This window comes from Falco biarmicus, chromosome 6 (assembly GCF_023638135.1).
Source record: "Falco biarmicus isolate bFalBia1 chromosome 6, bFalBia1.pri, whole genome shotgun sequence".
NCBI classification, from domain to species: Eukaryota; Metazoa; Chordata; class Aves; order Falconiformes; family Falconidae; genus Falco; species Falco biarmicus.
In genome coordinates, this window is record NC_079293.1 from 77,271,938 (window position 1) to 77,293,945 (window position 22,008).

At 41.3% G+C, this 22,008-nt stretch overlaps 1 protein-coding gene and 1 long non-coding RNA gene across 3 annotated transcripts; one reads left to right on the top strand and one right to left on the bottom strand.

The window, feature by feature from the left end:
* Positions 1-5,830: 5,830 nt before the first annotated feature.
* ENPP5 (ectonucleotide pyrophosphatase/phosphodiesterase family member 5) lies at positions 5,831-15,880 on the bottom strand. Of its 2 annotated transcripts, none has more exons than XM_056343216.1 (4): positions 15,808-15,880; positions 11,832-12,701; positions 7,741-7,917; positions 5,831-6,330 (listed from the first exon to the last, which is right to left on the bottom strand). In XM_056343216.1, exons 2-4 carry the CDS (start codon positions 12,694-12,696, stop codon positions 5,960-5,962), a joined length of 1,413 nt encoding a protein of 470 aa, XP_056199191.1. In that variant the 5' UTR covers positions 12,697-12,701; positions 15,808-15,880; the 3' UTR covers positions 5,831-5,959. The 2 variants fall into 2 exon arrangements, with proteins under 2 accessions (XP_056199191.1, XP_056199190.1); XM_056343215.1 differs by lacking the exon at positions 15,808-15,880 and adding an exon at positions 13,116-13,412.
* LOC130151250 (uncharacterized) lies at positions 8,097-9,639 on the top strand. Its single transcript, XR_008822537.1, has 2 exons — positions 8,097-9,335; positions 9,377-9,639. It is a non-coding gene; the product is annotated as an uncharacterized LOC130151250 (long non-coding RNA).
* Positions 15,881-22,008: the final 6,128 nt, after the last annotated feature.

The following is a 22,008-nucleotide window of genomic DNA, read 5'->3' on the forward strand; positions in this document are numbered from 1 at the left end:
CCTGTTCTGCTTCTTTCTTCCCCCTTTTCAAATTACTAGTTACAACTTACTAATGCTTTACTCTGGATTAATCTGAACTTGAAAGAGACTCAGGCCCCGTGAAAAATCTGTACCGTTACTGACAGTGTACTGGATTTTAGCCTTTATATAATAGAGTGATATCTGGACTGAACACAGAAGTCACTTTCTCATCTTGCTGGAAGATTCAAAGTAATTACATGTAATAAGAGGCCGTATCAATGAGTAACTATGAAGTGAACATTTTGCAGGGTAGAACCCTGGCTTAGAGATGCTGCAAAAGGGAGGATGCTTGAATTCCTACATTGGAGAGAGTAGTTTGTTAGGTTCTTGTAATTTTTCTAGTAAAGGCTACCACCCTCAGAGGGTGGCAGACTTGCTGGGAGGTGCTTTGTATCATCCATACGGAAAGGCTTGACTCAACTGAGATACCTTTATCTCTCTGGCAGACTCTGTAAGACCAAACCATACAGTCCTCTACCTGTGAAGTTGTGGGGTTTTTTTCCTAGATGCTAAAACTGATTAGCACAGAATAATATATGCTCTGTTGTATTCTTCTTGTCATACAGCGTGTGATTGATGTGCTTTCAGTTCCTCCATACGTAACCAGGTGCCAAGGTTTCTGGTAAGTAAAATCTTGGTGGTAATGCAAATGTTGACTGAAGTGCAATGGCAGCACTGTAATCTGATACATGAATATTGTTACAGTTGGGGAAATCTAGGTCTAAATGCATTTCTCCTAGCTCTAGGTAGCACCTTCTGGTAAGAATTGCTACAGGCAACTGAGCTGCTATGAAACCAGAAAGTAAGTGGTAGTACCTAGCAGAAATCCATACTACCCCTGTATTCCTCCTCCTTTTAGCACTGAGACTGAACAGTGCTATTGTGGGAAGGGTTTAAAGAGAAAGTTTCTGTATTAATCAAGAAATGGGATAAACTATATTCCAGTTGCATTGCTAGTCAGTTTTAATTCCAAAGATGCAGTATAGTCTATACAAGTGCTGATTATTCTTTGCTGCTGGTAGGAACGGTTTCAAAGTAGCTCTTGTACATCCAGGATTTCATCCACATCATGTACCAATCAGGAGAATCTACAAAAAAACATCTTTCTGCTTAGACACGTAGTTGATATATTTAAGGATCATTATTTTTTAAAAATGATAGTGCCTTAAACGTGATGAAATATTTCCACTGCCTAATTACAGTTTGTGTAAATTACTGCTTGTGGAAGTTAGCAACTGATTTCCTTTTCAATAGCCAATTCAAACATGAGAAGTTTTCTTCCCCCTTCCTCAAAGCTTTGACAAAGGAGATATCCTACAATAATTTACCATGATATCTAATGACTTCTTAAATACACACAACTCTGCAATGTTCATACAGAGCTTATTAATTTAGGGGAAGTTCTTAACACTTAAACAAGCACTTAAGTTTAGAAGGGAATTAGTGAAATTTGTAACAGTACTTTCCAGCAGTAAAGACTGATGTTTCATTATGTCAGTTGCCTCTGTGAAGGAACTCTCAGTACTGGGTAGAGAAGCCTGCAACCATCCACCCCTCCAGCTTTATACGCATTTCTGTGCATTAGCACCAAGGAACTGTTCCAGACTTGAGCTGGTTTTAACCAACTATAGGTCCAAACCACTTGTTTCATGGGAAAGTTTAACTTGCTATAAATTGAAAAGAATGTACTGCCTATGAACATCAACATCATGTACCTCCAAGCACGAGACTACAGGGACAGATGTTTGCTTTAATATGCATGGTACCACCTTTTACTGCAAAAAAACCCCAGTACTAGAGATTTGTTAACTTAATATGATCCAATAGGATTTTATTATGGAAAGGCCATCATCCATTTGCAATACTGTAGATAGTGCTATTGAACTTAACACCATTTTCATGTGCGTGCAACAATTTTTGTAGTCTTAACATCTAATAAATGCTTGCATTACCTTTACTGTAGTACAAACATGCTGTTTCTTGAAAGGTATGTACAGGAGCACAGCTATGGTCAAGCCAGCATCCATGGGCATTATTTAAGCAGGGAAGAAGATTTGAAAATAAGCCTGTTAGATTTGTATTTTACAAAACAGCCTGACTCAATAACTGTATGTTTGTTATTCTTCCCACACACAGCTCAAGATTGTGGTGTTCCATGCTTCTGAAAAGCCACACTGCACAGCCCTTCATTTTATAATAGACATTTTTGCACTTTGTTTGAGACTGCACTCATTGTAAACAGCATTACTGCAGCTCTTTAACAAGACAATCTGGAATTTATTTATTATTTTTTTTTAAATAAACTGTATTACCATTGTTGGTAACAGATAGCTATTACCTCCCTATAGAGTAGCAACGTAGGAAACAAGAACTTTAACCTAGAATTCTTAAGTTCTATCACAGTTGCAGTTCTTTTTAATAAAGGCACACACTCTGCAGAGTACGAGCAATATCTGGGATGCACACAAGTTAAGGCCATTCTCTCCCACCTGTCCCCCCACAATTCAGACTTTTCCAGAAGTATTTTTGAATGAAGCAAGCACTCAATGCTTGATTGCACTATAGCAAAGATATATTTCAACTTCAACATTTCCAAACGTAAAGAAACAAAGAAAATGTTTGACATCTCCAAGTATGCTTCACAGGTAAATAATGGAAAACAAAATCATGCAAGCTTCTCAGTTTCCAAGGTTAAGTTACAAGTAGTGTATAGTGTACTCAAATACACTTTCCAATGAACTTGTTCATACATGGTAAAATGTACCATACACAGAAACCAAATCCCACATCCTCCCCAACCAAACAGGTAGTCTGAAGAAGTATCACATCACATCAGAGAAGAAGTTGCTTTTTCTCCCAGTGGTATCATATGTGCTTTCCATTTCATTACGCATACACCCAACAATTTAAAATGGTGTTTCACACTGGCTAGGCAAAAATCCTAACATGGAATCTACCCAAGAGGTACCTATAAAGACACCTAAGCAATAAAGGAAACATGTTGAAACCTAAACTAAAATACCCTAATGCTGACAGATTCCCTTCAGTTTGCTACAAAGTTTCATTTTACCCTCCTCAAAAGAAGGGCCTTACAGTGCAATACAGAACAAAGACATCAAGAAGAATTCTCATGTTCATATTCTGAATCTATTTTGAACAATATTGTTCCCAAACCCTTTGTCAGGGGAAACCTACTGCTCTTTTCTTGCTGCATGTTTGGGCAGGTAAGCCCAAGTCCCAGCATGAACGAACAACACTGACCAACTCTGCCCTCTCCTTAAAATCAAGGGTCACTTCAGCTGATGGAACTACCCCATCGCAATTAAAAAAATGGAAGTTCAATGAACCTCTGAAATGACAATCCAGTTATTTTTACATCTGCCATAAGCACTGCTATGAAATTACTGCAAGAATTTATATTAAAGCAGCATGTTCCAAATGAGAAGTGTGTAACTGAAGTAGCTGCAGATGAGGATTACAGCATCTCCAGTTTTCACTGTTACTCCCTTAACCAAGCCTGTACATCTTTCTTTAAGTACACGCTAAGTTTGTGCTACAATTCTTTTTTAAGTTGCAAACAAGCAAGAAAAGGTGGACTGAACACATCAGTTGGCTGTCATCCACTTCTTGGAAGGTAGCTAGGGAAGGGATTAGTAATGATTTAGAGGTTTAAGTTTTCTACTCTGACTTCCCCACTGTCTCTAGAAACTACTCTGTACATCATAAGTGCCTTCGTCTTTGAGCTGGACAAGCCCCTGCAGTATTCAGTTTTACCTGGCATCAGCAAATTAAACTTCAGACATACCCAATGGTCAGCTCCACCAAGAATCAGCTTTACAGCATCAGGCACATCTAACCCAGGCATTTTCCTTCAGCGTTTTCTTAAAATGGCAAAGTAGGAAAACAAGGCAGTACATAGACCAGTAACAGCAGAATTGCAGACATGAGTCATATTAAGTTACACAAAACTTCATATCTATCCCCCAAATTAAGGGGCTGTCCTCCCAAGAGATCTGCTAGTTTTCCTGCCTTCCCAAAGCTACTATCACAGCTAGACTTTCAGCATACACCTTAAATTGGAGTATTTCATTGCCTTACCTCTCAAGCATTCATCGCAGCTAGCTGTGGTCTCTGGAAACTTCCCACAGCTGTTTGCAAGACAGCGTTAATGCTAAGCAAGCATCCCTGCCATCACAGAGGCATCCAACAAGTTACTTCTGACACAATGAACGCCAGACAATTCATAACAGGGCACTGTAGAGTCATCACTAAGGCAGTGAGCAATAAGCTCACTTCTGAACTCACCTAGATGTCATTCATTAAACCTGCAATTAAGTTCAGCAAAATGAGTATTTCAGTTAGCTAGCTTGCTGCAGCTCCCAGCTGCAGTATTAGACTGTTAGTCAGGCTCTTTGTTTGACAGAGCACATCCAAGGCCAAGATGATCCCATCTTTGCCCTCTGCTGGGTGCTGTGGATAAAGCAATAAATTGCACTTACAGACTCTTAACACCAGACCGAGTAGTTGTGTGAATCCCGAGTTTCTTTCTCCTTCAAGCACTGCACCCAGAAGCAAAGTGCAGAGAAATACTAACTTACACAGGGAGAAGAAAAAAAAATCAATTTTTTAAACAAGCTGGACAACTGGACAATTCTCACTTCATACCATGTTTTTCAACAGATCTTAGTCAGCAGCTTGTTACCTACTATTTAAGTGAGCTCATCAAAAAATAGCAAGATTGATTGCCTCACACAAAGATTGAGAGTAATACAGTTTTGTTGACTCAGAATTAATAATTTTCCTTGACAGAGACTTTCCTCTGGAAGAAAAAAACTCCAGTGTTACACCTTTTTTCATATTAAAGTGTGCTTTTTCAGATATGGTTTAAGATTTATATGGCTGCTCCTTAAATTGCATGTCTAATCCTACTCATCAAATTCTAAGGTCCATCCAGACATATCAGATAAAATACAAGACAGCAAGCCAAACTCACACTAGAGAAGAATCTCCAGTAACAGATCAGATGCATATGCAGTAACAAGCTTGACAGTACTCTGAAGCCAGCTTGTACATGTATGTTCCTCAACTACATGAGACTCATTTGCATATACAGGTGTTATGTTTGCACATGTCTTTAAACTGCCAGCTGCATGGCTTTCCTAAAAAATTTAGTACAGCATACAGGAAACAATAGAAAAAGTAAAGACCTACATTTACCTAAAATCATACCTAAAAATCATCAAGACCTATATTTACCTAAATAAATTTTTAAAAAATAATCAAGACTTTTAACACTGATTGCAATACCACCTAGATTCATATTTTGGGGCTACAATTAACACAGTACTTCAAACAAATATGCCTAACTCTAAACTTAAGACACTTAGCACTGCATGACCTAGATTATTAATGTTATTTTCTGCAGGATTTAATCCACTGTTCTCAGTAACGGTGATCCATGCAAAAGCTTCCTTGGCCAGGGAAGAAAAAAACCCCAAAAAGTCTAGTTGCATTTAGTGACTTGTTAGAATCTAAGAGACTTAAAAAAAAACCTCTCAAAGAAAAAACAAAAAAGGGTGGGGGTGAGAATTAAATTACAATGTAGTAGTCTGAAGTGCACCTCAGTTGATGTTATTTCCCTAAAAGCAGCTCAGAATGAAGTATTTTGAGGTCCATTGTCAATACATATCTAAACACATATACAGCTTCCCAGGTTTACCTAGACTATTTTCAACTCCTGAAATATTAAGTGGTTGTAGGGTAAAAGAGAAACATGCTCTTTGTCTGCATACCTAGTATGTACGTACTCCAGTGTACCAATGGATCTGCATCCGTTTCCTTTTATTCCACGTGTTTGTGCTGATCCACCTCAGAATTTATTTTTTTTTTTGTATAAGCTTCTTTTAAGCATCAAACAGGAAAATAGCACCAAGTGTTATTAATCTTGCAACAGTGGCTGGGCAGCTTCAGTATGTTGCACTTGCATGGTATTCAACTGGGTGAAGATAAAATGCTTAACAAAAACTGCAATAAAAACAATAACAAGAAAGCTGCCCAGAAAGACTCCTACAATAGTAGCATAGGTGTCTGCTCCAAAGACTACAGGAACTTCTTCAGCAAGTATATCTTTCACAGCGTTGAATGAGCCATTGTTTGGCAGTGCGTTAATACCAAGCAGATGACACAATAAGGGGTATATGTCTGTAGCATTCATGACTTCTTTGGTGGCATTCTTTCTGAAAGCAGGCCCAACTGCCAAAAAAATTGGATGCATTTCTGGCAAGATGTTGTCATATCCATGATTACCAACTGAAAATAAAAGATAGATAAAGGTCAATATTCTTAAGCTGCAAAACAAACATTGAACCTTTTCCTAGAACTAGCATAATGCAGAAAGGGAACAGCCATCATTTATTCTTGCAGAGGTTTAGAAGAACCATTTCTATCAACAGCACAAATGCCTCCTATCAAGTACCAAGTCTCACAACTACAAAGGGAAGATGCCTTAAAAAAAGAATGGAGAACACTATTTAAAAAAAAGAAGTGAAAAACAAAAAAAAGCAAGCTCAAATGGCAAAGCACTACCAATGGCATGCTATGCTACACCCAAGTTCCCTAAATTTTCCTCAAGGAAAAAAACCCAACTTTGCAACTGTACCAGATCTCTTATTAAAAAAAAATAAAAAAAATCCATGTAGATAAAGGCTGTCTCTGACTCCTAGTAGCAGGCACAACTCAAGCTCTCACTGCTTTGTCACTTTGTCCTGTTTTGTGCAATACGTACTCATCAACAAGAAAAAAGATCTCACTAGTGGGTTTCCAGTGGCCCTTCCTTACAGGGGCACTAAAATCTCTGACCAAGTAAAAAAACATGTAGGCACAAAAAGCTGCTCTCATAGCCATCAACAACTGATAAACTTGTTAAATCTTGTAGGCAATGAAGCTCTTCAGCTTCATTACCAGCAGCAAAGTTTAAAAGGTTTTCAATTAAGAAACTTAAGAACTGGCTATATGACACCTGTATTTTTTCCTCCTAGCTAACCAGAAGTTACAGCTTACTGTGTCCATTCTACCCATAATAAATCTCAAAAGCCCGAGGTAAGGAACTTGAAGGAAAAAACCCAAATGTTTTTTAATGTAAATCAATTAGAATGCATTTTATCCTCCAAGGCAAATGAAAATCACTGGTTTACAGTAACACAATATCCAAAGACTCTTCCTACCAACAGAACAAGGTTCCTCTAAGTGTAGGCATCCACAGAAGCTGAGGACTTCCAGAAAGCATTCTTTTATTTCCAACCCAACCCTTCTCCAGTAAATAAATAGTACATGATAAAACAATGCTATTCATCCTCTACTCAACAAGTTCTGTTACAATGTGGTTTGTTTTTTATCTCTCAGGAAGTGCTTGTCAGTTTGCTAGATCTCACAAGACTTCCAAGTGCGTGGCCACTAGAACATGAATAATCTTATCACAGTAATTTTAATTTTTCGAAACTGTAAGTCCAGGTCTCCCTCCCCTAATAGTAGGGTGCTTCCCTTCCCATCACAAAAAAAAAAATATTATAAATTCTACATGCTTAGCTTTAGAGTTTTCCCTCCCTGTCTTGACAAAAAAACAACAAATAACAAAAAAACATTGGTTGAGATTGGGAAAGTACCATGTAAGGCCTCCAACTAAGAAAATACAGCAAAACACTGTAAAGACAGAATACTTACATTGAAAACCGTCAGACTTATTATATACAATTTCCCATCCTTTATCAGCCACTGCTAAGATTGGCTGAATTTTACGGTTATGTTTGTAATGTAATCTATCTGGAATCTGCTCCTTTTTATACACAGTCATGTTGGGATGAGCATTGGCCAAAGTTTCATACACTTCATCCAGTTTGCCTTCAAACAAAGAAACAAAAGATAAAAAACTTAAACATACCAATACGTTTACTGAACTCATCAGTAGTTTAAATACCACCGAAAAAGGACAGAATGCACTTCCCCAGAAGTTAATCAGAGCTGTAAGTGACAACAGCAGAGTACAATGCGCACAGAAGTTCCCATGAAAAATCCTGAGTGTCATTCACAGTAAGATCACAGCTGGCATCAGACTGCATAGCTTATTCCTAAGCAGCAAGTGCTTTGCTGATTATAGAAAATCCCTAATTTCATAGTTATCAGAAAGCTTCTCACAGCAATGAGTTAGAAGACATTCAGTTCACCCTCACGGAAAAGAAACCAGCTCCTCCTGGCTCTATGCAAAGCTTCAAAGCAAGAAGATGGCTCCTAACATGTTCATGAGGTAATGTGTGCATTGGGGCCACATTCTGCCTTTCCTCTAGTTAGCTATGATGACAACTGAAAATATTTATTTTAAAGCAGTTTAATTCTTAGTTGTTTTCCTTTAAAAGGCCAAAGAGAGCAGCCACTTTGTTTCTTGGCATCTCTGAAAACTTATTTTTGAGAGAACCCAACTATTTATTTCTCCTACAAGATGCTCCAATAAACAGCTACATATCTGATCTCATTTGATCATCCCAGCTTTGATCTTCTCCCATTTTGGCTAAACTTGTCACCAGTTTAGACAGAGTAGGTAGTTTGTTGCTACACACCATGTAACATCATAGTATTAGCAATTAATTGCCTAGGGACAAGCACAACTAGTTTGCATTAATCTTTTACGGAAGCCCTCGAGTTGCAGTCCAGATGTCACTAACACATTCAGAGCTGTACAAAGACTGCAGAGGCTTAAGCAGGGAACACATGACAAACATGCGAAGGGACAGGTTGGACTGGCAGATGAAGATGGCACTTTTGGTCTAGAACCATCAGCCAATCTCCATATTCAGGAACAGCTAACCAGTACTCCCTACTCCTTGTATTCTTAAGCGTTTACTCCTTTCCCTTTCCTACTCATCTACTGCATAGTGAACATAAACTCTCAAGAGCTGTATTAACACCATCAAATAAATCCACTTTTTCCATTCTCAATTCTTTATTTCCTTATTTCCAGTTTCTGAGCTTTTCTTTCCAGTAAAAGTCACTGAACAGACAGAAAGCAGTTGGACAACCTGGAACACCAGGACACAGAAAGGAGGAACCAGAACACACAGACAGGAACACAAAAGCAAGTTCAGGAATCTGCATCTGAGCAAGTTCCTTCAACCCTCACCCTCCCCACTCCATTTAAGCACAAATTCCTGTCGAGGGTCATGTAGTGTACTTAACAGACTTCTGGTACATACCGAGTAACTCACTAAGTACTTTGTGCTACACACAATTCAGTCAGACAACTGAGTTTACAGCTAGTCTCTGTAGTCAGTTTCAGTGCTACAAGGTCTGAAGCATCGTGATGAAGATGTCTACACTTCCTTTGTGGCAAACACCGACATTTTTAGCAGACAAGTGGGATTTAAGCACATCCTGTCATTTTGACTTATCATTTCCTGCTCATTCTGCCTTCGTAGCTAGTGGTACATCCTGCAGCGGGTGCTCCTGCGAGCGAGCTCATCTCTGTCTGTCCCAAGAAACGATCGCCTTGATGACTACAAGAACAAGTGCTTCATTTGATCCAAGATACTGCCTGAAGTAAGCCAAGGATAAAATCTGGTCTACCATTAACAGCGTGCATAGCGTCTTGAATGTATCGTGGGGTGGGGTGGGGTGGGGTATGAAGTTTGGGAGAAGGTGCCCAATGTCTTTAAAGAAACCATCTCCACTTTCCCTTTCAGTTCCCAAGACCCACTATCAAAATTCTGGAAGAAAACTTGAAATAGAATCATGTATAATGTTTCTTATCTCAGAATGGCATTAAAAAAAGATTCATTAAACTTAAACACAATAAAGGTCGAGACGAGACAGCAGAAGTCCAGATATGATAGAGATAGTTACAGCAACAAGAAAAAGGACTTAAGTCTAGCATTTTTAGGACTATTTTAGTAACAAAATTAATTTTGTTATGCCCCTTTTCTATATGGGTAACAGGGAAGAGAAGCCCTGAATACAGCAAACTATGATTTTACATTAAAGTAATTATTTGAATTAATGTATTTATATTAAATGCAAGAAAAAGGCCAGCATCACCAGCGGTGCTACAGGTACCATCTTCATGAACTTATAATTAGTTCCACACACACTAGTACGGTTAAATAACGGCTTTAATCCATCTCTCAGTGAAGAAATATGCAGCGAAACCATTAAAGTAGCAGAAATCACTGCATTTTTAAGCATTCAAAATTTTTCTCAATGTCTCACTGAGTTTTACCGGTCCCTTGGTTTAAGCCAGACAAATGGAACAGCTGTTGAAGAATCAGTCTTACGTACATCAGTATATGTTATTTCACAGCTAAACTGAGAATGAAGCTCATTTTATAATGTTTTTTATATTATATTATATTTATATTATATAAAATACAAAATTTTATAATAACAATTACAGCTGGTAAAATGGAAGGACGGATTTTAGCTGTGCTCAAAACTAATTCTTGTTTATTGGTAGTGTAATAAGTATCTGAACTTCTGAGCAAAATCAAATCCAAGCTGTTTCTGAAATCCATTGAAATGCCTTTTTTACTATTCTGTCATCTAATTCCTGCAGAAATACTCTTTCTTTTCAGCATTTAGCAGACAGGAGAATCATCTTATGCATCTTCAAGTTCTCATTTCCTGCATTAGGGATGTTTCAGCACTAAAGTATACTTTTACGACTCCTTTATTTAGTCATGAGAACATCTTGGTCAACCATGCTCGTCTCCATTAGGATGGAGCTTCCAAACTCGACTCTTCTACCACCACTGAGAGAAATATAGTGCCCAGCTATAACCACCTGAGTGGGCTCAGGCAGCAAATGATCTCAGTTTGGACATGCTAACATTTTAGTCCAGAGCATTCTTCAAATTAAAAATTACAGGAGACATTTGTTTACACATTTAAAGGTCATTTCAGACTGCAACGTACCCTCCCTGCTGAGGCATTAAATACAGAGTGCTATCCATCAGTGATGCAAATGTTACAGAAATCTTGAAAAAACACCTTTTCAGAGGCCACCTTAAAACTCAACTTCCAAATTAGGACTCCTACTCACACAAAAAATACTGCTTTCCAGGTTAACACATTTGCACAAAGTAATTATAGCTTCTGATCATCAAAATAAAGAGCAGCACCTCTACATCAATGAAACTAAACATACACCTAACACTTAAGCAACCCTTCAACAACTGCAACCAGAGTTCAGATTTTAATTCCAACAGTATTCTTGCCCATCATTATCACAATAAAAGTGGTATGAACAGAACTGGCTAGCTGTTCAGCATGATGGGGAAAAAAAAAAAACCACTGACGTGAACTACAATAGCTGGCAGGTAATCAAATAGCCAACACAGACGTTCTTTTTATCAAAGGGCCCCATCTGGTTTCAGTTTACTGTTTGAGTTAGAAATCTAACCCTTCCACTATGGCTTTAGTATCTTGATGAAAGGCAATGATATGTAACATTCAGCTGTTATCTATCTAGAAAGCCATTCACCCTCGATAGTGCCGTTAGATTATCTTACTTCTCCTAAGGACTCAAGGATATTTGGCAATATGAGTCAAGAACAGACCAATTTGCTCACTTTTCATTTCAGAAAGTTAAGCCAGGCTCTTGACAGAGTTAGTAAAAAGAACAAAAAACTGATCCTGCAAGTAATCCTTGTACAAGGCTGATGTCCTACTGGCATCAGCGCTGCTGCCAGCACTTCAGGTAAGGAATGAAATCTCTTAAGTTTTAATACTCAGGTATTTCCTTCAAAGAATTTTACTGCTATAGGTCCTACCTTCATTTGGCAAAATAGCTACTGCAGGAGAATGCTCAATGACTTTATAGAGCTCTCTGTTCACATACTGATCAAGCTCAATGAGCCTTTCCGAGGACAACTGCGACATTCCATGATCACTTGTGATTATGACATTTATCACACCCCACAGCTTCGCCTTCTTCAGTTCAGACATAAGATATCCCAATTTTTGGTCAATATCACTAATTATTGGTCCCATAAGTGGGTTTTCTGGGCCCAGAATATGGCCCATCTCATCAGGCTGTTCCCAATAAAGGAGACCAAAGTTTATGGGTTCTTCTGATGTAAACCAGTCAATAAGCCTAGCAACTCTGTCTTCAAAGGAAACTGATTCATTGTAGGGCATGTAATGTGTAGGAAAGACCCCATGTATTTTCACATCTGTTCCAGGCCACATAGCTGCACCAGTTTTATGTCCTTCCCTCTGATTTGTTACCCATATTGGGCTGGCTTCTTCCCAGAACCTGGAGTTATGGGTATCCATTTTGTTCAGAGAGAAAGTTTCATTCAGAATAGGGTCATACATCTCATTAGCAACTATACCGTGGCTTTCTGCATAGAGACCAGTCACCATTGTATAATGATTCGGATATGTTTTTGTTATAAACACATTAGTGACCTGTTTGATATGAACACCGTTCTCCATGGCATAATGAAAATTGGGAGTTGAGACTTTATAGATGTAATCCCATCGAAATCCATCAAAAGATACCAGCAACACTCTGGACTGGGCTGGCTGGAGAGACAATGCACTTGGAAGAAGTAGTAAGAAAATTGCCAGGACTTTCCAACAACAGTTCATGGCTATTCTGGAAGGTATTCGTCCCCTCTTCTGAGACAACATGGCATCTGTTGAGCAGAGACAGAAGGTTTGTTTGCATTAACCTATTTGCCAAAGTCATAGCTTCGTTTTAAGAATGAGCAGCTGAAGTTCTCCTTTCACATTTATACAGATTGCCTTACTAACAGTGAGCACTTCCAACAGGAACGAGACCTTTTACCTATCAGTTATATCAATATCCCAATGTCACAGATGGGAAGTGAGACACTACAATTTGTAGAGTGAAACACAGTTCACAAAGCAACTTCTTTATCCAACACCACTGCCCAGCCTCCTCCTTTTTTCTTCCTGCTCCCAATACACTCTTACTCCTGCAATCTGACAAATTTTCAGTATTTTCTGTACTCCAAGTTGTAAGAAACTGTCCTATGAGAAACCTGCTACTTGTTAAGAGTTAAAATGTAAACAGGGGCAGTTCCCACCTCAAGAATAACAAGGTCCACCTCCACCAGGACTTTATAACCCTCATTAAAATTTCTGGAGCATTACTTCTCTTCTGCGCAAGTGTGGCAGAGGCACATCAACGTCATGTGGCAGGGCAGCCAGTGGGAGCAGGAAGTACACGCTGGAAATAGAGGACTCTCCGCTTGCACAGCTCCCATCAGGGAGAAAACATCAAGACCGGCTAGAAAACATCACAGATTCTCAGCCCCCACACTTGGTATGGTATTATTAATTGTGCAGAGTATAATTTCTAGTGGAGAAAGCAGCAAATAAGCTTTGAACTTCAGATAGAGCAGCATATCCATTAAAAGATTTTGTTGCTTAAAAGGTATCAGATCATAGAATGGTTTGGGTTGGAAAGGACCTTAAAAATCACCCAGTTCCAGCCCCCCTGCCATGGGAAGGGACACCTTCCACCAGCCCAGGCTGCTCCCAGCCCCGTCCAGCCTGGCCTTGAGCGCTGCCAGGGATGGGGCACCCACAGCTGCTCTGGGCAGCCTGGGCCAGTGTCTCACCACCCTCACAATAAGGAATTTCTTCCTAGTATCTAATCTAAATCTACCCTCCTACAGTTTAGAACCACCCCCCCTTGTCCTATCAATACAGGCCCTACCAAAAAGTCTGTCCACAAGATCAAGAGTTAGACAAATAAAGAGCAGGAACACCAGTTTCCCAGCACATTATCACATCATTAACCTGATCATAGCTTCCTTACATAACCAAGCTCTCGCTGATCAACTGATTCTGACAATTACTACCAAAGGTCACTTCTAGCGTGCAGACAGCTTTACAAACAAAAATGTATACAAGTCATACAAGTCAGTGTGTAGATCTTCTAACTAACCACTTCTGTCTCTGCAAGGATTGGAAAGAGGTGATTGGAAGATACAATGGTACAGTTGTGAGCCACTGGAAATGCTCTATCTGTCAGGCAAGCATCACCTGTCATTTCCAGTCAAATAGCACTGCTACCCAAGTGCAAGCAAATGATCTATGCAAGACACAAGAAATGTAACAGAAAACCCATTCACAGACCACATGAGATGGTGCCCTAAACCATTCGCCACTTAAACATTCAGCAGTAATTCCGATCATATGGCTCAAGGACATCGAGTATTCCTAGCTATGACTGGCATTCCTTATCTAGCAGCATGACATAATATGACATGTAAGCTCATATTGTATTGGGTTGTACTCCCCCGCCCCAGTTTCCCTCAGACCTTCGGAAACACTGTCTTGTTCAAAACATAGCTAACTCAAAGTATGCCCGTAAGAACCCTCGCCATGATTTCCCTATTTATAACTGACCTAAAATTTCATGCTAATATTCCCTGCTTCTTGCTCAACAGCATCATTTAACCACAAGACCTGATACTGTACAATCCAATCTTGCATGCTGATTGTACTGATACTCCACACAGTTTCCTTTAGGTTCCAAATTTTCAGCAATCCTCTGGAACAAGTCACTACTGAAATTCATCTGGAAAACAGTGGCTGTGTAACCAATCAATCCATATTAACATCAGAGGACATAAACATCCCAGTTCATATAAAAAGTTATAGCATAACAAGCATCTGAATACCACTGCAATGATGGTATAGGATCTGTCATTTTGGTAGAACATGAGATACCTTCCACGGGAAATGTTCCTACTCCAGTTTCCCAGTTCCTTCAGTTCCCCCCAGTATATCTCTCTCATATGTATTTTTACACTGGAAAACCACATAAGCACTGTTAAATTGCACGCAGTCCAATGGTACACTGGACGCGCATGTCTCCCAAAATTAAAATCCAGGCCTGGAGTCCTGCTAAGAACAAACTGACACTTCAGAGACGTAACTCCCCTTTCAGCAAACAGCACAGAGCCAAAGGCTGACGAACCACTCCATTTCGCCTGATGTGGGGTTTCTTTCAGCTGAAACTGAAGGGAGAAAGGGAGAACACACTGCTGCGTTCATGTGAACCCCATCTGCCAAATTAAGCATAGCCCATGGCTGAGACATGAATTCCCCCTTCTGGGGAGTGACAAGTATAAATGTAAGTCCCCTCAAGTGAAATCTGGTCCTTACTTCTGAATTTTACATAGTTAATGATGTCAATACCACCTACACCTTCAATGGCGTATTTTTAATATATAATGGGTTTTTTCTAAGGACTTCCTGTACCAGTCTCCCCTGGATACAGCCTGAGGACACCTCCCGACCCAGGCCACTCCAGAAGCTCTGCGCCACGAAGCTCGACGCTGGGGCCCTGAAGGGGCCCTGCTGGGCCGAAGGCATCCGACTGTCCCGGGCAGGGAGCTGCCGCGCAGGCGGAGGGACAGGGCCGCGCCCAGGGACCCGTCCAGCAGCACACGGCACGGCACGGGCAGGCCGGCATCCCCCTCCCCGGCAGCCTCCCACCCGGCACCTCACGGGCACCTCCGTGACAGCCCCCTTCACCCTGTCAGGCCAAGGAGGCGAAACTAAACCGGGACTCGGCAAACCCACGCTCCCACGCGCGACGGCGCACCGCTGACACGCCGGACGGCCCCCACCGAGGCCCACTCGGGCCTAACGAGCCCGCCCGCCTCCCACCCCCGGAACCCTCAGCTCAGGCTGCCCCAACTCCCGCCACCCCACCGGCGGGGAGGCTAGGAGCCCGGCCGCGGGGAGCCCGGCCGCCGTTACCTGCCGGCGGAACGGCCGCACCGCCTCGCCTCGCCTCACCGCGCTGCGTGACGCCCGCCCCGCCCCGCCCCGCCCTGCCGCGCCCCGCCCCGCCCCGCCGCGCCGTGAGTGGCCAGCGGCGCTGTCAGTCAGCGCCAGGTAACGGTCCGGGCGCCGTGAGGGGGGCGCGCGGCGGCCGTTCCCCCCCGCTGTGAGGAGACGAGCGGTCGGCGAGGGCAGGCGCTGGCCGCACGGGGCTGTCCCGTCCGCGGGCTCCTCACCCGGTTCTCGCACCCGGGCCGAGCTGTTTGTTATTCCTTTATTCTAATTTGCACTAAGTAGAGGGTGAGGTGGCGCCCCCCGCCCCGCCTAGCTCCCCACTGACAAACCCTCCCGCTGCTCACACAGCTCACAACCAAAGGTACCCGCCTTCATTGCTGACAAGTTACCCGATTCCTTCTCAGTGTCCTATTTCTCAAGTCATTCTCTCTTGTTAATTAGTTCCCACGCTCAGTCTCCATTTCTTTTCGGGCCCGGGGGGTTTCTTGAGTCGGTGGTCGCGATCTCCCCCTGCTGCAATTACCGGTCCCCTAATTAGTGCTTCTTGTGGTAAACCTCCAGCTGGTGGTGGTGCTGGTGGAGCGGAGAACCAGCTGGTGCTTAAGGTACAAAAATGCTTGTATCTTGAATTCACCCTTAACAACTCCTTTGCTCTCGTCGTCTTCAAGTCAAACTCCTAACAACACATTCACTTTTACTAATTGTTTGACATCATTTCCCCCCTTTGGGGCTACAAGATTTTTCATAGGCCTGACTGCTCATTTCAGCTATTACTGTGGGAATTCCTACAGATGATTGTACAATTAATCTCCTAACTCGAAGCAATACAGATTATAACAATAAAAGTGACTTTTATAATTATAGTCTGAAGTAGATTTGCCAACCATCCAGTAAGGAAGAATTCAAAACGATGTAATATTTTCTTTAGCCATTTTTTTTTTTCCATCAGATTTCTAAGATCTCTACTAAATTGTGGCTTCCACGGGGTATGTTATTACCAGTCAATCTGTAAAAACATAGGCACCCCCTGTAGTACATCTGCTGTAAAATGGGGTCCATTATCTGAAGAAATCCCTCCTGGTATACCAAATCTAGGTATAATTTCTTTTAATAAAACCTTATCTACTTCTTTAGCCTTGTTGGTAGGACAAGAAAAAGCCTCTAACCAAGCAGAAAAGGTATTTACCAATAAATATTTGTAACAATTGTATCTCGTTAGTCCTGTAGAATCTATTTGCCAGTGTTCTCTGGGTGTTATTCGTCACTTTACGTTCCTTCCTTGTATTTTCTTTCCTATTTTAGGATTATTAGTGCAGCAGACTACCCACTTTTTAACTACTATGCCCACAAATCTTCGCATCCTGGGCCCCCCCAAATTTCTTTTTTGCTAAAAGCAACAAGGTGTCTGCTTTCCCAGGAGTTTCCCACTATTCTTCTTTATTTTTAGTACTGTCCAATTGTTCTGCTAATTGGTGGTCTTCTTTTTTTATACCATTTGGTGGGGACAAACCTATGTGAGGTTTTGGGACTAAACTCCTTCAAAGTTTGGTTCCCTTAACACGGATCTGCTCTTTGGTTTCCTGTTACAATGTTCATATCTCCATTTTGATGTGCCTTACAATGCACTGTTGCAACTTTATTCGGTAGGAGAACTGCTTGTAGCAACTTCGTAATTTCAGTCCCCTATTTCACTGGGGTTCCGTGTGAAGTTGGGAGTTCTCTCTCGTTCCAAATTGCCTTGTGTGCATGGACAACTCCAAAGGCATATTTCGAATCCTTATAAATGTTGACTCTCCTTGACTTAATTTCAAGGGTCGAGTGAGGGTTATTAATTCAGCCTTCTGGGCAGAAGTGTTGCTAAGTCTGCTTTGTCTTCCATCAGTAAACGGTTCCATTTCTGCCTCAGATAATGGCTCATCTCAAAGGTCTGTCCTGCTGGAGTGAACTTGTTCCATAAATGTCAAACAGTTGTGATGTAATTCTCCAGTTTCTGAGGTCAGAAGCAGAGTATCTGGGTTACGGGTAGATGTTTGAGAGAGCATCACATCATCTTGCTCCAACAACATTGCTTGATACTGAGCCAATCCACTTGGAGAAATCCAGTAATGTCCTTTATTTTTGAGGAGAGAGATCACAGCGTGGGGTGCATACACACTAAGGGGTTGGCCCAGAGTCAGATTTGGAGATGCTTTGATCAGAATTACAGTTGCAGGTACTGCTCTCAAACAGACAGGCCACCTTAGTTATTTGGAGAAGTATCCCACCAGTCCCTTCCAGCTTCCTACCTTCTGTGTAAGCACTCTCAGTGCCACTTGTTGTCTTCCATGCACAGGCGACTGAAACAGCTTCCGCAAATTTTGGAGTCCCAATGTGGGGGCTTCCATCAGCTTTCTTTTTATTTCATCAAACGGTTTTTGGCATTCTGGAGTCCATTCTAACACTGTTTCTGGTCATATAAGGTTTGGCTATCAAGCCAAAATTTGGAATCTAGAGCCAACACCATCCAGCCATTCTTAGAAACCCTCACAATTGTTTCTTTGAGGTGGGGACAGCAATTCTGCATATCGCCTCTAACCTGCCAGCACCCAGCTTTCTAGTGGGCTTCCCTTCTTCTGGTTTGGGCCTTCTTTCTAGAAACTCAATATCCTGCTAGGCCTAAAAAGATTCAGTAAGCTTATAGTCACCTCCAAACACTCTTCCTGAGCATCTGTTCCAATCAGTGTATCATCCACATACTGTAACATTGAAATGTTTTCATACTCATGACACCATCATTCCAATTCTTTTGCCAAAATATTACCAAATATTGTGGGGCTATTCTTGAATCCCTGGGGAAGGACCATCTGGCACAGTTGCATCTTCCATCCTGTGCATCCCATTCAAAAGCAAAGATAAGTTGAGTGTTCATCCACTAGTATGCAAAAGAAAGCATCTTTCAGATCTAGCACTGTAAAACACATATTAGTTTCTGGTATTGAGGTGAGGAAAGTATAGGGATTTAGGACTATTGGGTGGACATTGACTATCCAGGTATTAACTTCTCATAAGTCTTGTACCAATCTATATTCCAAAGATTTAGTTGTTTGGTTTTTTTTACCTGGACTGGAGTGTTAAATTCTGACTGACGCTCTTGTAACAGACCAAATTTCAAGAAAGAGTTTATTAATGGTTCCAATCCTTGTCGGGCCTCTGACTTTACAGGATATTAGTTTTTTTCTTACTGGTTGTACTCCTGGTTTCAGCTCAGTTTTTACTGGATCCATGTTTTTCACTTATCCTGGGATTTCCAATGCCCAACCTAGCTATATGACTGCATCCAAAACTTCATCAGAAGTCTCTTCCTTCATAGGTTTTTCTTCGATGAGCAGGCATATTTGTGCTTTCCATGCATTTACTGGAGGAACATGCAACTGGACAGAGTCCTCAGAAAAAGTTAATTGTGCATTTCACTTACAAAGCAGATCTTATCTAAGCAGAGGTAAGGGACATTCTGGAACATAGAGAAATTTGTGCATTAATTTCACGTCACCATTCAATAATTCCATTGGCTGTAAAAATGGCCTGCAGATCTCCCTCCCTGTCACACCAACACAATTTATTTTGGTTTTATTTAAAGGTCCCATGCAGCTAGTTACTACAGAATGAGTAGCTCAAGTGTCTATCAAGAAATCTGTTTTATTCCCCAGCTTAACTGGAACCAGATGATTGGCTGGGGAAATAGTAATGGGTGCCTCCGGTCCCCTTCGATCTAAACAATTTTCTGTCATAACTCCTACTGCTCCTTCTGACTCCCTTTTCTGCCCACTTGCAAGTAGTGGACATTCCTTCTGACTGCAATAGGCACATCGTTTGGTTCCAAGAGGCAGGTCACCTCGTCCTTGCTCCTGACCTCATCCTCTCCATCCTCCCCCCCCTCGGATACTCATTCCTCTTCCTCATCCTTGTCCATTAGTTAAACCAGCTAACAACAAGGTTTGAAATTTGGCTTGGCTTTTTTTCTCTTTTTCTTCTAATTCATCTCTGATATATACTTTGTAGGCAATAGACACTAGCTGTGAAATCACCATTCTGCCTGCCCTTTCTGCCTTTTGAAGTGTTTTTCTGATATCTGGTGCAGATTGTCCAATGCAAAGACATTAAATTGCATCCTGCTTCCTTTGTTTTCAGGGTCTAAATCAGTCCACTTACGAGCCGCTACACAGAGTCTCTTATAAATAAAAGGCCAAAGATGATTCTTTCTCTCCTTGTTTTACCTCCTATAATTTTCCAGGGTTCTCAGATTTCTCTGCTCCACTCTAAATTCCATACAAGATTACCCTTTGATATGTTTTCAACCAGCCTAACCCCATGATGTTACTCGGGTCCAACTTTGGATCCTCTCTGGGGGGAAATTAATTGGGATTTGGGGTTCCCTGTAATACATTCTTGTAAATACGTTCAATTTTACAATTTGAGTTTATCATTTCAATTTAATAATTTCGTATCAACGGTGCTTGTGCAGGTCTAAAGATGGGCAAGTTGTAAGGCAGTCGCTTGCATGTCGTAGATTAAATAGGCAAAAACCAGGGCCCAGGCTGGGGCAGCTGTGCTTTGACCCAACTGTAAAGGCAAGAAGCAAAATTCACCTTCTGGATATCTGCAAGTGCTTCTTCATTAAAAAAAAAACAAACCAAAACCCAACAAACCAAAACACAAACAAACCAAAAAAAACCCAAAACAAACAAGTGATTTTATTCAGGTGTTACTATCTGCCTTTTTTCTCCTTTTGTGTTCTAAAGGCTCCAGATTTTCCATTTTTTACCTGGCAGATGCTTTTTCCCATGTTGTGATGTTCAAGACCCATAGCCATACCCTGGAATGAAGAGGAAAATGAATTTATCCATCCCCATCTCACTAGAAACTGAACTGCAGGATGGGACAAAAATCCGAGCTGGGTTTCCCACCTTTACTAGTTGAGAATCTGTGCTACATGTAGGTCCAAGCCCGTGCCTTATGTACGTACATACATCTATTACCCCACTTTGTGGCAGTGTACAAAAAACATTATACTTTTACTGATGCATAGGAACATGTTACTTATTAATCACTTTATAGCCTAATTTGACATGTCCTGGCGCAAACAAGCATGACAATGCAAAGAAAACAAAACCAGGGGGTTTGGGGGTTGAGGTGGTTTTTTTTCCATACAGAATGAACCTGCTTTCTTGTTGATGGCAGCCTATGGAGGCTTCACATCTCCAACACAGGACATTATTAGTAAGCAGGTAGAAAAGGGTGTACCTGTAACAGGTGTAACCTGTGTACAGGTAAGGTTCTTGGTAATCCAGGTAAGATTCTGGCTCCCTCCCCTCCTCTGTGTGTAAAGTTACAGCTTGGCTTCATGAACTGGAGATCACTGAGCTGGCCAGGCTCCTGCGGTAAGGGACTCACCCAAGCCTGGGGCAGTGGCAAAGCCTGGTCCTGGTACGTAAATTCTTAAAGCAAGGGTGATACCTTCCCCCCCCTCACCCCAGCTCTACCCAGCTCTAAGAACTGTAGTAGGCGACAAGGTTCTTTTAATTGTTCTCTTAGTATCTTTTTTCCCCCTCCCCTTCATTACTGTTGTGCCGTCACAGGTACAAGACAGACTAGTAGAAAACTGGAAATCTATACTGCTGCTGTGATTGGTAGAAGCTGTTTGTATGTGGCTTTCTACAGAGCAAACTGAGGTTAACCACATCTGTGGCACAAGCTTCATCATCTCATTCCTGACAGCGACCCACACCAGGAGCTGGGGACAAAGGGGTAAAACCCAAACCAAAACAAAAAAACATTATAATATTGCACTTGTGTGTATTGAGACATCTAGTTGCGTGCCCTTCAACAGCAGTGTGCTGCCTCACACCAACAGCTACTGCCATTAAGTAGGAAAAATAGTACTCACATTTACTGCTGGCTCCAATGTTAATTTTGGCTTCTAGTCACTCAGATCCAGAGGTGTGGGGAACTACAGCAGTTACCTGCACACTTCTGCAGTGGCTGGAACTAGTCACTAGAGGGTATAGGTGTATATGGATTTAAGGCACTGATCTAAATAGTTGGAAATTATATTTATCTTGGATACAAAAAATGGCTCAGCTGCTTAACACTGTTATAAAATGAAAACAAAGAATGGACAAGGAG